The sequence below is a fragment of the Callorhinchus milii genome, unplaced genomic scaffold (genome assembly GCF_018977255.1).
Source record: "Callorhinchus milii isolate IMCB2004 unplaced genomic scaffold, IMCB_Cmil_1.0 Scaffold1, whole genome shotgun sequence".
NCBI classification, from domain to species: domain Eukaryota; kingdom Metazoa; phylum Chordata; class Chondrichthyes; order Chimaeriformes; family Callorhinchidae; genus Callorhinchus; species Callorhinchus milii.
Window position 1 is genome coordinate 86,508,811 of NW_024704742.1, and position 17,652 is coordinate 86,526,462.

At 53.1% G+C, this 17,652-nt stretch overlaps 1 protein-coding gene across 1 annotated transcript in view; it reads left to right on the top strand.

The window, feature by feature from the left end:
- Window positions 1-1,375: 1,375 nt before the first annotated feature.
- The window catches only part of ptar1 (protein prenyltransferase alpha subunit repeat containing 1), a 35,651-nt gene continuing 19,374 nt past the window's right edge, over window positions 1,376-17,652 (top strand). The window contains exons 1-2 of the mRNA XM_042332782.1: window positions 1,376-1,525; window positions 10,889-11,058. Coding sequence (XP_042188716.1) covers window positions 1,440-1,525; window positions 10,889-11,058 — 256 coding nt within the window. The 5' untranslated portion in view covers window positions 1,376-1,439. The remainder of the gene's footprint in view (window positions 1,526-10,888; window positions 11,059-17,652) is intronic.

Here is a 17,652-nt window from a genome sequence, read left to right on the forward strand (position 1 = left end):
ACTATATGTTGGTGTATGTTAGTGTATGTTGCTGTATGTTGGTATATGTTGCTGCATGTTAGTGTATGTTGCTGTGTGTTGGTATATTTTACTGTACGTTGGTGTATGTTGCTGTATGTTAGTTTATGTTGGCGTATGTTGATGTGTGTTGGTGTATGTTGGTGCGTGTTGCTGTATTTTGCTGTATGCACTCGCTTTGCAAGTGAGAGACCTGAGTTCAATTCCAGGCAGAGGGCGAAACCTTGGGCAAGTTTCCTTACTCCACACAGAGCCTAATAATAATCCCTCCAAAACCAAAAACAATAATAAATTGGTCATTTCCAATCTATGACTGTTTGTGGGACATTGCTGTGCGCAATTGGCTGCCGCGTTCGCCCACAAATATACAGTCAATTCACTTTACAGTGTGTTCTGTGAAGCGCTTTGGGACGTCCTCCCGACGTGAAAAGCGCTGTATCAAATGCAAGGATTATTATTATTATTATTATTATTATTATTATTATTATTATGTTGGTGAGCGTTGGTGTATGTTGGTGTTTGTTGCCGTATGTTGATGTGTGTTGGTGTATGTTGGTGTGTGTTGCTGTATGTTGCTGTGTTGCTGTATGTTGGTGTTTGTTGCCGTATGTTGATGTGTGTTGGTGTATGTTGGTGTATGTTGCTGTATGTTGCTGTGTTGCTGTATGTTGGTGTATGTTGCTGTATGTTGGTGTATGTTGCTGTGTGTTGCTGTATGTTGCCGTGTGTTGCTGTATGTTGCTGTATGTTGGTGTATGTTGCTGTGTGTTGCTGTATGTTGCTGTATGTTGGTGTATGTTGCTGTGTGTTGCTGTATGTTGCCGTGTGTTGCTGTATGTTGCTGTATGTTGGTGTATGTTGCTGTGTGTTGCTGTATGTTGCCGTGTGTTGCTGTATGTTGCTGTGTGTTGCTGTATGTTGCTGTATGTTGCTGTATGTTGCCGTGTGTTGCTGTATGTTACTGTATGTTGCTGTATGTTGGTGTATGTTGCTGTATGTTGCCGTGTGTTGCCGTGTGTTGCTGTATGTTGCCGTGTGTTGCTGTATGTTGGTGTATGTTGGTGTATGTTGCCGTGTGTTGCTGTATGTTGCCGTGTGTTGCTGTATGTTGCTGTATGTTGCCGTGTGTTGCTGTATGTTACTGTATGTTGCTGTATGTTGGTGTATGTTGCTGTATGTTGCCGTGTGTTGCGTGTGTTGCTGTATGTGTACTGTGTGTTGTCGTGTGTTGCTGTATGTTGCCGTGTGTTGCTGTATGTTGCCGTGTGTTGCTGTATGTTGCCGTGTGTTGCTGTATGTTGCCGTGTGTTGCTGTATGTTGCCGTATGTTGCTGTATGTTGCCGTGTGTTGCTGTATGTTGGTGTATGACGGTGGGGGCGGGGCTGCCGCTGACCCGGAAGTGCTGTGGCAGAGTGTGAAGATGGCTGAGTCGGAAGAGGAGGTGGATGTTTTGGTTCAGAGAGTCGTCAAAGACATCAGCACTGTGTTCAAGAGGAACCCCAACATGTGAGTCACCCCAACACAGGCCCAGCCAGGCCCGGCCCGGCCCGGCCAGGACAGGACAGCCCGGGACAGGACAGGCCCGGCCAGGCCAGGACAGGACAGGACAGGACAGGACAGGACAGGCAGACTGGGCCAGGGAGGGGGGGAGAGAGACTGGGGGAGAGAGACTGGGGGGGGGGAGACTGGGGGGGGGGAGAGAGAGACTGGGGGGGGAGAGACTGAGGGGGGAGAGAGAGACTGAGGGGGGGAGAGAGACAGACTGGGGGGGGAGAGAGAGACTGAGGGGGGAGAGAGACAGACTGGGGGGGGAGAGAGAGAGACTGGGGGGGGAGAGAGAGACTGGGGGGGGAGAGAGAGACTGAGGGGGGAGAGAGACAGACTGGGGGGAGAGAGACTGGGGGAGAGAGAGACTGGGGGGGGGGAGAGAGAGACTGGGGGGGGAGAGAGAGAGACTGAGGGGGAGAAGAGAGACTGGGGGGGGAGAGAGAGACTGGGGGGGAGAGAGACTGGGGGGGAGAGAGAGAGACTGGGGGGGAGAGAGAGAGACTGGGGGGAGAGAGACTGGGGGGGAGAGAGAGACTGGGGGGGGAGAGAGAGACTGGGGGGGAGAGAGAGAGACTGGGGGAGAGAGACTGGGGGGGAGAGAGAGAGACTGAGGGGGGGAGAGAGAGACTGAGGGGGGAGAGACTGGGGGAGAGAGACAGATGGGGGGGGAGAGAGAGAGACTGGGGGGAGAGAGACTGGGGGGAGAGAGAGAGACTGGGGGGAGAGGGAGAGACTGGGGGGGAGAGAGAGACTGAGGGGGAGAGAGAGACTGGGGGGGGGAGAGAGAGACTGAGGGGGGAGAGAGAGAGACTGAGGGGGAGAGAGCGAGACTGGGGGGGGAGAGAGAGACTGGGGGGGAGAGAGAGACTGGGGGGGAGAGAGAGAGTGTGGGGGAGACTGAGGGGGAGAGAGAGAGAGTGTGGGGGAGACTGAGGGGGAGAGAGAGAGACTGAGGGGGAGAGAGAGAGACTGAGGGGGAGAGAGAGAGACTGGGGGGAGAGAGAGACTGGGGGGAGAGAGAGACTGAGGGGGGAGAGAGAGACTGGGGGGGAGAGAGAGACTGAGGGGAGAGAGAGAGACTGAGGGGAGAGAGCGCGAGACTGGGGGGAGAGAGACTGAGGGGGAGAGAGACTGGGGGGAGAGAGAGACTGGGGGGGAGAGAGACTGGGGGGGAGAGAGAGACTGAGGGGGGAGAGAGAGAGACTGAGGGGGAGAGAAGAGACTGGGGGGAGAGACAGACTGGGGGGAGAGAGAGACTGGGGGAGAGAGACTGGGGGAGAGAGAGAGCTGGGGGGAGAGAGAGACTGAGGGGGGAGAGAGACAGACTGGGGGGGGGAGAGAGACTGAGGGGGGAGAGAGAGACTGAGGGGGAGAGAGAGAGAGGGGGGGAGAGAGAGACTGGGGAGAGAGAGACTGGGGGAGAGAGAGAGACTGGGGGGGAGAGAGAGACTGGGGGAGAGAGACTGAGGGGGAGAGAGAGAGACTGAGGGGGAGAGAGACAGACTGGGGGGGGAGAGAGAGACTGAGGGGGGGAGAGAGAGACTGAGGGGGAGAGAGAGAGACTGGGGGGGAGAGAGAGACTGGGGAGAGAGAGTGTGAGGGGGGAGAGAGAGACTGGGGAGAGAGAGACTGAGGGGGAGAGAGACAGACTGGGGGGAGAGAGACAGACTGGGGGGGGAGAGAGAGACTGAGGGGGAGAGAGAGAGACTGAGGGGGGAGAGAGAGAGAGACTGAGGGGGGAGAGAGAGACTGGGGGAGAGAGACTGGGGGAGAGAAGAGACTGGGGGGAGAGAGAGAGACTGGGGGGAGAGAGAGACTGGGGGGGAAGAGAGACTGAGGGGGAGAGAGACAGACTGGGGGGGGAGAGAGAGACTGAGGGGGGAGAGAGAGACTGAGGGGAGAGAGAGAGACTGGGGGGAGAGAGACTGAGGGGGAGAGAGACAGACTGGGGGGGGAGAGAGAGACTGAGGGGGGAGAGAGAGACTGAGGGGGGGAGAGAGAGACTGAGGGGGAGAGAGAGAGACTGAGGGGGAGAGAGAGAGACTGGGGGGGGAGAGAGAGACTGGGGGGGAGAGAGAGACTGGGGGGGGAGAGAGAGACTGGGGGGGGAGAGAGACAGACTGGGGGGGGGAGAGAGACTGAGGGGGAGAGAGACAGACTGGGGGGGGAGGAGACAGACTGGGGGGGAGAGACAGACTGGGGGGAGAGAGAGACTGAGACGGAGGGAGAGAGAGACTGAGGGGGGAGAGAGAGAGACTGAGAGGGAGAGAGAGAGACTGAGGGGGAGAGAGAGAGACTAAGAGATAGGGAGAGAGAGAGAGACTGAGGGACGGAGAGAGAGAGACTGGGGGGGGGAGAGAGAGACTGGGGGGGAGAGAGAGACTGGGGGGGAGAGAGAGACTGAGGGGGGGGACTGGGGGGGAGAGAGAGACTGGGGGGGGAGAGAGAGACTGAGGGGGGAGAGAGACAGACTGGGGGGGGAGAGAGACAGACTGGGGGGGGGAGAGAAGAGACTGGGGGGAGAGAGACAGACTGGGGGGAGAGAGAGACTGGGGGGAGAGAGAGACTGAGGGGGGAGAGAGAGACTGGGGGAGAGAGAGACTGGGGAGAGAGACTGGTGGGGAGAGAGAGACTGGGGAGAGAGACTGGGGGGGGGGAGAGAGACTGGGGGAGAGAGAGACTGGGGGAGAGAGAGACTGGGGGGAGAGAGACTGGGAGGGAGAGAGAGAGACTGGGAGAGAGAGACTGGGGGGGAGAGGACTGGGGGGAGAGAGACTGAGGGGAGAGAAGAGAGACTGAGGGGGAGAGAGAGAGACTGGGGGGGGAGAGAGAGACTGGGGGGAGAGACGGGGGGAGAGAGAGAGCTGGGGGAGAGAGACTGAGGGGGAGAGAGAGAGACTGAGGGGGAGAGAGAGAGGACTGAGGGGGGAGAGAGAGAACTGGGGGAGAGAGACTGAGGGGGAGAGAGAGACTGGGGAGAGAGACTGAGGGGAGAGAGAGAGACTGAGGGGAGAGAGAGACTGGGGGGGAGAGAGAGACTGGGGGGGGGAGAGAGAGACTGGGGGGGAGAGAGAGACTGGGGGGAGAGAGAGACTGGGGAGAGAGACTGAGGGGGGGAGAGAGAGACTGGGGGGGAGAGAGACTGGGGGAGAGAGAGAGAGAGACTGAGGGGGGAGAGAGAGACTGGGGGGGAGAGACTGGGGGGGAGAGACTGGGGGGGAGAGAGAGGACTGAGGGGGAGAGAGAGAGACTGAGGGAGAGAGAGAGACTGAGGGAGAGAGAGAGACTGAGGGGAGAGACTGGGGGAGAGAGAGACTGGGGGAGAGAGAGACTGAGGGGGAGAGAGAGAGACTGAGGGGGAGAGAGAGAGACTGGGGGGGGAGAGAGAGACTGGGGGGAGAGACTGAGGGAGAGAGAAGAGACTGAGGGGGAGAGAGAGGACTGAGGGGAGAGATGGGGGGGAGAGAGAGAGACTGAGGGGGAGAGTGAGAGACTGGAGGGGGGAGAGAGAGAGACTGAGGGGGAAGGAGAGAGACTGAGGGGGAGAGAGAGAGACTGGGGGGAGAGAGAGACTGGGGGGGGGACTGGGGGGAGAGAGAGATGGGTGGGGAGAGAGACTGGGAGAGAGAGAGAGACTGAGGGGGGGAGAGAGAGACTGAGGGGGGAGAGAGAGACTGAGGGGGGAGAAGAAGAGACTGGGGGGGAGAGAGAGAGACTGAGGGGGGAGAGAGAGATGAGGGGAGGAGAGAGAGACTGGGGGGGGGAGAAGAGAGACTGAGGGGGGAGAGAGAGAGACTGGGGGGAGAGGAGACTGGGGGGGGGACTGGGGGAGAGAGAGATGGGGGTGGGGAAGATGGGGGTGGGGAGAGAGACTGGGAGAGAGACTGGGAGAGAGAGACTGAGGGAGAGAGAGAGAGAGACTGGAGGGGGGAGAGAGAGACTGGGGGGGAGAGACTGGGGGGGAGAGACTGGGGGGGAGAGACTGGGGGAGAGAGAGAGACTGGAGCGAGAGAGGACTGGGGGGGAGAGACTGGGGAGAGAGACTGGGGGAGAGAGAGAGACTGAGGGGGAGAGAGAGAGATTGAGGGGGGGGGAGAAGAGAGACTGAGGGGGAGAGACTGAGGGGGGGGGAGAGAGAGACTGGGGGGAGAGACTGGGGGGGAGAGAGAGACTGGGGGGGGAGAGACTAGGGGGAGAGACTGGGGGGGAGAGAGAGAGACTGAGGGGGGAGAGAGAGAGACTGAGGGGGGAGAGAGAGACTGAGGGGGGAGAGACTGAGGGGGGGGAGGAGAGACTGGGGGGGAGAGACTGGGGGGAGAGGACTGGGGGAGAGAGAGAGACTGGAGCGAGAGAGACTGGGGGAGAGAGACTGGGGGGGAGAGACTGGGGGGAGAGAGAGAGACTGAGGGGGGAGAGACTGAGGGGGGAGAGAGACTGAGGGGGGAGAGACTGGGGGGGGAGAGAGAGACTGGGGGGGAGAGACTGAGGGGGGGGAGAGAGAGACTGGGGGGGAGAGACGGGGGGAGAGACTGGGGGGAGAGAGAGACTGGAGCGAGAGAGACTGGGGGAGAGAGACTGGGGGGAGAGACTGGGGGGGAGAGAGAGAGACTGAGGGGGGAGAGACTGAGGGGGGAGAGAGAGAGACTGAGGGGGGAGAGAGACAGACTTGGGGGGGGAGGAGAGAGACTGAGGGGGGGAGAGAGAGACTGAGGGGGGAGAGAGAGAGACTGGGGGGGAGAGAAGACTGGGGGAGAGAGACTGGGGGAGAGAGAGACTGGGGGGAGAGAGAGACTGAGGGGGAGAGAGACAGACTGGGGGGAGAGAGACAGACTGGGGGGGGGAGAGAGAGACTGAGGGGGAGAGAGAGAGACTGAGGGGGGAGAGAGAGAGACTGAGGGGAGGAGAGAAGACTGGGGGGAGAGAGACTGGGGGAGAGAGAGAGAGACGGAGAGAGAGAGACTGGGGGAGAGAGAGACTGGGGGGAGAAGAGAGACTGAGGGGGAGAGACGACTGGGGGGGAGAGAGACTGAGGGGGGGAGAGAGAGACTGAGGGGGAGAGAGAGAGACTGGGGGAGAGAGAGAGACTGAGGGGGGAGAGAGACAGGACTGGGGGGGAGAGAGAGACTGAGGGGAGAGAGGACTGAGGGGGAGAGAGAGACTGAGGGGGAGAGGAGAGAGACTGAGGGGAGAGAGAGAGACTGGGGGGGAGAGAGAGACTGGGGGGGGAGAGAGGAGACTGGGGGGAGAGAGACGACTGCGGGGGGGAGAGAGACAGACTGGGGGGGGGAGAGAGGAATGAGGGGGGAGAGACAGACTGGGGGGGGAGAGAGACAGACTGGGGGGGGAGAACAGACTGGGGGGAGCAGAGAGACTGAGGGGGGGAGGAGAGACTGAGGGGGGGAGAGGAGAGACTGAGGGGGGAGAGAGAGAGACTGAGGGGGAGAGAGAGAGACTGGAGGGGGAGAGAGAGAGACTGAGGGGGGAGAGATGAGAGACTGGGGGGGGGAGAGAGAGACTGGGGGGGAGAGGAGACTGGGGGGGGAGAGAGATAGGGGGGGGGACTGGGGGGGGAGAGAGAGACTGGGGGGGAGAGAGAGACTGAGGGGGAGAGAGACAGACTGGGGGGGGAGAGAGACAGACTGGGGGGAGAGAGAGACTGAGGGGGGAGAGAGACGACTGGGGGGGGGGAGAGAGAGACTGGGGGGGAGAGAGAGACTGAGGGGGAGAGAGAGACTGGGGAGAAGAGAGACTGGGGAGAGAGGACTGGTGGGAGAGAGCAGAGACTGGGGGAGAGAGACTGGGGGGGGGGAGAGAGACTGGGGGGAGAGAGGAGACTGGGGAGAGAGAGACTGGGGGAGAGAGACTGGGGGAGAGAGAGAGACTGGGAGAGAGAGACTGGGGGGAGAGACTGGGGGGAGAGGAGACTGAGGGGGAGAGAGAGACTGAGGTGAGGGGGAGAGAAGAGACGGGGGGGGAGAGAGAGACTGCGGGGAGAGACTGGGCGGGAGAGAGAGAGACTGAGGGAGAGAGACTGAGGGGGAGAGAGAGAGACTGAGGGAGAGAGAGAGTGTGAGAGAGACTGAGGGAGAGAGAGAGAGTGTGTGAGAGAGACTGAGGGAGAGAGAGTGTGAGAGAGACTGAGGGAGAGAGACTGAGGGGGAGAGAGAGAGAGACTGAGGGAGAGAGAGAGAGCTGGGGGGGAGAGAGAGGGGAACTGGGGGGGGGGAGAGAGAGACTGGGGGGGGAGAGAGAGACTGGGGGGGAGAGAGAGACTGGGGTGAGAGAGACTGAGGGGGGGGAGAGAGAGACTGGGGGGGGAGAGAGACTGGGGGAGAGAGAGAGAGAGGACTGAGGGGGGAGAGAGAGACTGGGGGGGACGAGACTGGGGGGGGAGAGACTGGGGGGAGAGAGAGAGACTGTAGGGGGGAGAGAGAGGAGACTGGAGGGGGAGAGAGAGAGACTGAGGGGGAGAGAGAGACTGGGGGGGAGAGACTGGGGGGGAGAGACTGGGGGAGAGAGAGGACTGAGGGGGGAGAGAGGAGAGACTGAGGGGGGAGAGAGAGAGACTGGGGGGGGAGAGAGAGACTGGGGGGGAGAGACTGAGGGGGGAGAGAGAGAGACTGAGGGGGGAGAGAGAGAGACTGAGGGGGAGAGACTGGGGGGGAGAGAGAGAGACTGAGGGGGGAGAGTGAGAGACTGAGGGGGGAGAGAGGAGACTAGGGGGAGAGGAGAAGACTGGAGGGGGAGAGAGAGAGACTGGGGGAGAGAGAGACTGGGGGGGGGACTGGGGGGGAGAGAGAGATGGGGTGGGAAGAGACTGGGGAGAGAGAGAGGAGAAGAGAGAGACTGAGGGGGGGAGAGAGAGACTTAGGGGGAGAGAGAGAGACTGAGGGAGAGAGAGAGAGAGACTTAGGGGGGGGAGAGAGAGAGACTGAGGGGGGAGAGGAGAGACTGAGGGGGGAGAGAGAGAGACTTGGGGGGAGAGAGAGAGAGACTGAGGGGGGAGAGAGAGAGACTGGGGGGGGAGAGAGAGACTGGGGGGGGGGACTGGGGGGGGAGAGAGAGATGGAGTGGGGAGAGATGGGGGTGGGGAGAGAGACTGGGGGGAGAGAGACTGGGAGAGAGAGGACTGGGGGGGGAGAGAGGAGAGAGAGACTGGGAGAGGGGAGGAGAGAGACTGGGGGGAGAGGACTGGGGGGGAGAGACTGGGGGGGAGAGACTGGGGGGAGAGAGAGAGACTGGGAGCGAGAGAGACTGGGGGGAGAGACTGGGGGAGAGAGACTGGGGGGGAGAGAGAGAGACTGAGGGGGGAGAGAGAGAGAGATGAGGGGGGGAGAGAGAGAGACTGAGGGGGAGAGACTGAGGGGGGGGAGAGAGAGACTGGGGGGGAGAGACTGGGGGGGAGAGAGAGACTGGGGAGGAGGAGAGACTAGGGGGGAGAGACTGGGGGGGAGAGAGAGACTGAGGGGGAGAGAGAGAGATTGAGGGGGGGAGAGAGAGACTGAGGGGGGAGAGACTGAGGGGGGGAGAGAGGAGACTGGGGGGGAGAGACTGGGGGGGGAGACTGGGGGAGAGAGAGAGACTGGAGCGAGAGAGACTGGGGGAGAGAGACTGGGGGGGAGAGACTGGGGGAGAGAGAGGACTGAGGGGGGAGAGACTGAGGGGGGGGAGAGGAGACTGAGGGGGAGAGACTGGGGGGGGAGAGAGACTGGGGGGGAGAGACTGGGGGAGAGAGAGAGACTGGAGCCGAGAGAGACTGGGGAGAGAGACTGGGGGGGAGAGAGAGACTGGAGAGCGAGAGAGACTGGGGAGAGAGAGACTGGGGGAGAGAGATGGGGGGGAGAGACTGGGGAGAGAGACTGGGGGGGGAGAGAGAGACTGGAGCGAGAGAGACTGGGGAAGAGGACTGGGGGGAGAGACTGGGGAGAGGAGACTGGGGGAGAGAGGACTGGGGGGGAGAGACTGGGGAGAGAGAGACTGGGGGAGAGAGAGACTGGGGGGAGAGAGACTGGGGAGAGAGAGGACTGGGGGGAGAGAGACTGGTGGGGAGAGAGAGACTGGAGCGGAGAGAGACTGGGGAGAGAGAGACTGGGGGGGGAGAGAGAGACTGGACGAGAGAGACTGGGGAGAGAGAGACTGGGGGGGGAGAGAGAGACTGGAGCGAGAGGACTGGGAGAGAGAGATGGGGAGAGAGAGACTGGGGGGGAGAGACTGGTGGGGGAGAGACTGGGGGGGGGGAGAGAGAGAGGCTGGGAGAGACAGAGAGAGGGACTGGAGAGAGAGAGCGAGAGAGAAACTGGGAGAGAGAGAGAGGAGGAGAGAGGGACTGGGAGAGAGAGAGAGAGACTGGGAGAGAGAATGAGGGGCTGGTGTGTGTGTGGGTGAGTGAGCCAACGAGCGGGACAGGTGGGGGAGAGAGAGTGAAGCTTCGGGACTTTGAACCCACAGTGTTGGTTGACAGTTCAAAACAGTTCTGGGAAAGGACATTATTGGAATGGTCATCCCGTGGATGTCGATAAACCGAGGTCTGTTCCATGGACAGCAGAGGGACTCCAGGCAACTTCTTAATTTTCCTTGTTAACTGATGATCCTGTTGAAATCAAATTGAAATATTTTATTGGAAGAATATAAAACCTGATTTAATATGTAGATCAGGGTGTTCCAATTGGGCCTGGCGGTGATATCAGCAGCAACGTTAGTTTTATTCAAAAATTATTCAAATATAAGGAAGTTTCTCTCGTGTCTTGACCGACAATCCCCAGAGAAAGTTGGCTTTTCGCTTCATGGCTGTTTGTGGGACATTGCTGTCGCCTACAAAATACAAAGTCGCTAACTTTACAGTAAATCCTGTGAAGCACTTTGAGATACCTCCCCATATGAAAAGTTTCAATTTAAGTGCAAGGGTTATTATTATTGTCACTTGTCCTTCGTCTCAATTTACACTGGACTGTTTACATCTGGTGTGAACTGCTGTGACCTGCTTACTCCCCAATCACTAGCCTTTGCCTCCGCTCGACTTGCTCTGGCCTAATGTTTGTCTCTCGTGCCCTCTGTTCTACCATCAGCGGCCGCACTTTCAGCCACGACGCTCCTGAACTCTGGAACACTCTGCCTCAATCCCTCTGCCTTACCCCTTCCTTTCCCATCTTCAGGTCACGCCTGAAGACCTTCCTCTTCGGCTGTGCTTACAGTCAGCTCCCCTCCCTTCTTCCTCTGGCTTGGTGTCGGGCTCCCCCGCTGTGGGAAGCTACCCTGCATGAGGGGGTCTAAATAAATGCAAGTTATTGTTGAAATTTGGATGATGACATTTCTTTTTTGCAGAGATGAAATCGGGCTGATTCCCTGTCTTGAAGCCAGGTACAACCGGAGCCCCATAGTGCTGGTAGAAAATAAGCTTGGTGTGGAAAGCTGGTGCGTTAAACTGCTTTTGCCCTACGTTCATAATAGACTTGTCCTCTACAGGCAAAGAAAGCTGTGGTTAGAGAGGGATGGTAAGTGGCGCACATGTTATGTTAACTTAAACTTGACTGTTCAGGAGTAGCATTTGATCTGTTCCTGCACAACCAGGGCTAGATCACACCCAGTGATCGTTGCCCAACCTTTAGGCTTTACAGTATAGCTGCCAAGAAATAGGAAGTATATGTACCTGTTTGACCAGGCGTTCCTGGTGGAGTCAGTGGGTTATCACTCACTTCTGGGTCCTGGACTTAAATCCAACTCATTTGTCCATTGTTAGCTGTAAGGATCAACCAAATTTTAGTGGACATGGGTTTACAGTGCTAATACTATCTCACTTAAAAAAAGACCTCAAGGATAGTTAATGTGTGAAATGTGAGTTTTGCACTTGTGATAGTTTTACTGAGGTTTGGCTGAGGCCCTTTACTCTGTATCCAACCTGAGAGATATTTCTTATCTGAAATAAGAAAGTATTCTGTTTCCCAACATTATCATTCCTCCCCTGATGAGCACAAAATTCACCAGAATAAAAGCACACGGTACAGAATCCTTTCTCGTAACCAATATAGTGTTATTTTAAAATTGAATATCTGAAGCCTTCTTTCTAGAATTGTACATACATTATTGGGACTGTTTCTGAGCTTAAGGGATACACCACATATTAGGCTCAGCGTTATCTATAGAATTCATCAGACATATAGTAATAATAGCTTTATTTCCTGGCAATAAAACAATATCCCATATGTGCTGTGTGTGTTCGGGGGTGAGAGTTTTACTCTTGAAATGAACGAAAATTGAGGTGACACTTGTAATCTCTCTTTAGGAAGGAGTGGTGCTAAATGTCCTGGTGTAGGTGATCAAAGGGCACACATTTCCGCCATATGTCAAATATATTTTTCCCAACATAGAAGATTTTGGTCTTAAAGAATTCTTTGGGACAGGAGAAGGGATGCCCTACAGGCTGTTTGCTGTGGACTGTATTTTCAATCAAATCAAAAAGAAAATCAGCCCACGAACAAAATCTGTTGGGAGTTAGATAAATATACAACAGCAGCAGCTTGGATTTATATAGTGCCCTCCACGCCGGACGGCATCTCAGAGCGCTTTACAGTAACGGATCCCGGGGCTGAGGGGGGGGAAGGTGACCAAAGGCGCGGTCGAAAAGAAAGGTCTTCAGCAGAGACCTGAAAATGGGAAGGGAGGGAGCGAGACGAAGGGAGTGAGGAAGGCAGTTCCAGAGCCTCGGGGCATAGTGGCTGAAGGCACGGCCGCCAATGGTGGAGCGGAGGACTCGGGGGACGAGGAGGAGGCGAAACCCGGAGGAACGGAGGCAACGGGTACTGTTCTGAGGAGAGAGGAGGTCAAAGAGGTAGGGAGGTGCAGAGGAGTGCAGGGACTTCAATACAAGGGTGAGGATTTTGAAATCGATCCTCTCTGGGACAGGCAGCCAGTGCAGTCTGGCAAGGACTGGGGTGATCGAGGAGCGGAGTTTCGTGCGGGTGAGAATGCGGGCGGCAGAGTTTTGAATGATTTGGAATTTATGGATGGTAGTGGAGGGGAGACCGGCGAGGAGGGCATTTGAATAGTCCAGCCGAGAGGTGACAAAGACATGGACCAGGGTTTCAGCGGCTTTTGGGGAGAGGTGCTGGATTTCTCCACAACTACACAAGTTTAAGGGCAGTGCCAGGGGTTATTTGTGATTTTATTTTTGAAATCCTTTAAATTTAATCTCCAGACAGGTGTTGGGACCTTGGGGAGCCCCATTGAATTATATTGCAAATAGATCCCGACTTCAAGTCTTTTAACTTTACTGATGGATATTCTATTCTCGGTTATTACCATTTTGCTTCTTTTGCTTGAAGCAGTTTGCGTATGCTGGTGCCTTTGCGACTACTAATTTATGTATTCAATTTATGTTCTGTCCTTAGGAGTAAAAGTTTTTTTGAATAAGTGTTTTTTGAAGGAAGTAATGTAATTTCTCCCACCCTGCAAATGCTGTTGTGGGTTGTTTTTGTTTTGTGACTTGCTTGCCAAAAATGGGAACTGTAGTGATGTTATATATGATGAGGATCCATTTTACAGAACGAGTCTGGCCTCCTTAGCTTTCTTTGATGGAGTTCTCTTTCTTTCAATAAATTAAATGCATCTTTTTAGAACTTTTGGTTTCTAACAGTTAATGATAATCCTTGCATTTGATATAGCGTTTTATCGGGCCTTCGAGACGTCTCAAAGCCCTTCACAGAATATACTAGTTGTCTGAATGATTCCAATTTTATATGTATATTTTATCAAAAGCTAAATTTCTACAGTCACATCTTCTGTTGTAATTTAGTTCTAGGTTTATCTAGAAACAAAAGACACTTACAGCACAGGAGAAGGCATTCAGTCCATCGGGTCTGTGCTGGCTTTTTTAAAGAACGATCCTTTCCGTCCCATTTACCTGCCCTTTCACCGTAGCCCTGTCGTTTACTGCTTTTTAGATATTTACCAAGTTCCCTTTTGAAACCTATGGATTCTGCCTCAACCATTGCTCCTGGCAGGGTATTCCATATCCTAACCACTCTGTGGGGAAAAACATTTCTCCCAATCTCCCCTTTTCCTCGCGAGCAAATTGATGCCTCTTGTCACAGACTCGCTGACTAGTGGAAATCATTTCTCCCTATTATCGAAACTCATAATTTTAAAGACTTCAGCAGGTATCCCTCAACCTTCTTTGTTCCAACGGGAGAACTCCCTTTTCTTCCCGTTTCTGTTCACAGTCCAAATCACATCCTTGGTATCACATTTGCAACCCATGTATTGCATAGGACATAGGAACATAGGAATTAGGAGCAGGAGTAGGCCATTCGAACCCTTGAGCCTGCCCCACCATTCAATAAGATCATGGCTGATCTTCTAACCTAACTCCATCTGCCCGCCTTATCTCCATATCCCTTAATCCTTCTATCCTTTAGAAATCTATCAATTTCAGTCTTGAATATGTTCAAGCGCTGACCATTCTGAGTGAAGAAGTGTTTTCTCAACTCTGTTCGAAAGGGCTGACCCTTAATCTTAAGACTGTGACCCATAGTTCTAGATTCTCCTACCAGGGAAAACAGTCTCACACTGTCTGTCAAGCCCCATAAGAATCGTATATGTTTCCATAAGATCACTCCTAATTCTTCTATATTCTAGAGAATATAGGCCTAGTTTACTCAACCTGTGCTCATTGGTCAACCCCCTCATCCCAGGAACTTACCTAGTAAATCTACGCTGCACCCCCTCTAAGGCGAGTATGTTCTTTCTTAAATAAGGAGACCAAAACTGCACACAATATTCTAGGTACGGTCTCACCAAGGCCTTATACAACTGCAGCAAGACTTCTCTACTCTTGTATTCTAACCCTTTTGCAATAAACGCCAACATGCCATTAGCCTTCCTAGTTGCTTGCTGTACCTGCATAGTAACTTTCTGTGACTGGTGTACAAGGACACCCAAATCCCTCTGAACACTAACACTATCTCGTCTCTCTCCCTCTAGAAAATAATCTGCTTTTTGGTTTTTACTACCTAGGTGAATAACTTCACACTTCCCCACATTATATTCCATCTGCCACCTTCTTGCCCACTCACCTTGCCTATCTATATCCCTTTGCAATCTTTTTGGTCATCCTCAGAGCTTACTCTCCCACCTAGCTTAGTATCATCTGCCAATTTAGATATTTTAAGTTTTATGTCCTCGTCTAGATCACTGATATAGATTGTAAATAGTTGAGGCTCAAGCACTGATCCTTATGGCACTCCACTAGTCACATCTTGCCAATCTGAGAAGGACCTGTTTATCCCTACTCACTGTTTTCCTCCCGTTAGCCACTCTTCGATCCATGCTAATATATTGCCTTTAATTCCATGGGCCCTAATCTTGTGTAGTAGCCTTTTATGTGGCACCTTGTCGAATGCCTTCTAAAAATCTAAATACACTACATCTACTGGTTCCCCCCTATCTAACCTGCTAGTTACATTCTCAAAAAACTCTAAACGATTTGTTACGGATGATTTCCCTGTTGTAAAGCCATGTTGGCTCGGCCTAATCATGTTATGGTCTTCTAAGTACCTCACTACAACGTCCCTAATTAAGGATTCTAGAATATTCCCTACCACCGATGTCAGACTGACTGGTCTACAGTTCCCCATCTTCTCTCTCCCATTACACAAATGTTACATTTGTGATCTTCCAATCAATGGGAATAGTTCCAGAATCCAGAGAATTTAGGAAGATCAAAAACAAGGCATCCACTATCTCAGCAGCCACCTCCTTTAAAACCCTAGGATGCAGGCCATCAGGTCCATGGGATTTGTCATTTTTCAATCCCAACTGTTTCCCTTGTACTAATTCTTTACTGATGTTAATTTCCCTAATTTGTTCACTAACATTAGCTTCTTGGTTCCTCTCTATTTTTGGTAAGTTTTCAGTGTCTTCTAACGTGAAGACAGAAGCAAAGTATTTGTTTAATGACTCTGCCATATCTTTATCCCCCATTATAATTCCTCCTGTCTCTGCCTGTAATGGATCCACATTCACTTTTGATAGTCTCTTCCTCTTTATGTTTTGGAAAAACTCTTGCAGTCTGTCTTTATGTTCCTAGATAGTTTGCCCTCATAATCCATTTTCTCCCTCCTAATCAGTTTCTTTGTTGGTCTCTGAAGCCCTTCCAATCGTCGGGTTTACTGCTCTTTTTGGCAGTATTATAGGTCTCTTAATTTTATACTTTCCCTAACTGCTCCAGTTAGCCATGGTTGAACCACTTTTCCTGTGGTATTTTTATTCTTCAAGGGAATATGTGATCGCTGAGAATTATGTACTATATCTTTAAAGGTTTGCCATTGCTGGTCTACTGTTATATCCTTTAATCTCATTCCCCAGTCTATTTTAGCTAAATCCTCTCTCATACCTGCAAAGTTGGATCTATTTAAATTTAAGACCCTTGCTTCGGACTTAACTACATCACTCTCTAACGTAATGCTAAATTCCATCATGTTATGGTCACTCTGCCTTAGAGGAGCCTTAACTTCCAGATTGATGATTAGCCCTATTTCATTACATAAAACAAGATCTAGGATCGCCTGTTCCCTGGTTGGTTCCTCAGCAAACTGATCTAGAAAACTATCTCTAATGCATTCTATAAACTCCTCTTCTAACTTACTTTTGCCAATTTGGTTTTCCCAATCTATATGAAGATTAAAATCACCCACTATTAGTGTATTTCCTTTGCTACATGCTCCACTAATTTCCTGATTAATACTCTGCGCAATACTGTGACTGCTGTTCGGGGGTCTATAAGCTACTCCCACTAGTGTTTTCATAATTCCACCCATACTGACTCTACATACTGATTTTCTGATTTAAAGTCCTTCCTCTCTACTGTTTTTATCCCATCCTTTATTAGCAGGGCAAGCCCCCCCACCTTGTTTTCCACATTGCTTATCTTTCCTATATGCCAAATACCCCGGAATATTTAGCTCCCAGCCTTGATCTCCCTGTAACCACATCTCAGCAATGGCTACTAGATCATACTTGTTTGTTTCTATTTGTGCTATTAATTTGTCTATCTTATAAGAATGCTTCATGCATTCAGATATAGCGCCTTTAATTTTGACTTCTTGCTATTTCCCCTACTCTCTAATTCCCTATTTTCTTTTCCGAGCTTCTTGTCCCTCCTTGACCCACTCTGTTTATCTCCCTCGCTAATCTGCCTAAATCCTCCCAATTTATTAGTTTTGTCAGGACATTGGACATTAAATCCCAATTCCTTGAACTCGCTCCTCAAGTTGTCCCTACTATTCCTACCAATATCGTTGGTACCTATGTGGATTACCACAATTGGATCCTCCCCCTCCAGCCTCAAATTCTTCTCCAGCCCTGAAGAGATTTCCTTCACCCCGGCCCCAGGAAGGCCTTTGTGTCTCCTGATTGCGGCTGCAGAGAAGTGTGTCTGTCCTCCTGACTGACTCGTCCTCAATTACAACTAAATTCTGTCTCTCTCCCCCTCACTTGTGTGGCCTCCTGTATAGAGGTGCTGGGTTCAGTTTGCCCATCCTCCTCACAGGCTTCCTTGTCTTCACAGGTTGCAAATATCGCATGCCTGTTGGACAAGGTTAAAGCCTGGGGGTTCTCTGCTACTCTTTCTGGGATCCCCTTACCTGCTTGACTGTCAGTCACACTGTCCTGTCCCTGACTAGTAACGTAATCTATACGTTCCCTGAGCTTCAAGGGAGTGAATGGCTCCAGGATGAAACTACCCAGGAAGCTCTCACTTTCCCTAATACTGCGCAATGTCTGCACCTCAGATTCCAGCTCAGCTTCTTTGAGCTGGAGTTTCCTCAGTTGCAGACACTTGCTGCAGATGAAGTCGCCCGGGCTCAGGTTGCCCTCCCATCAATTCCCACATACTGCAGTACTCGCACTTCACCTGCCATGCCATTCTCTCTCTCACTCTGGATTTTAGGGGTTTTTTTAAATTTTATTTTTTTAAAAAAAGTTTTTGTTAGTGTTTTTCTTGGTGTTTTTGTTAGTTCTATGTTTTCCCTGTTTTAGTTTTTAATTTTGACATCACACTGATGTCACTTGTCGTTTTTCTACAGCTCCCCACT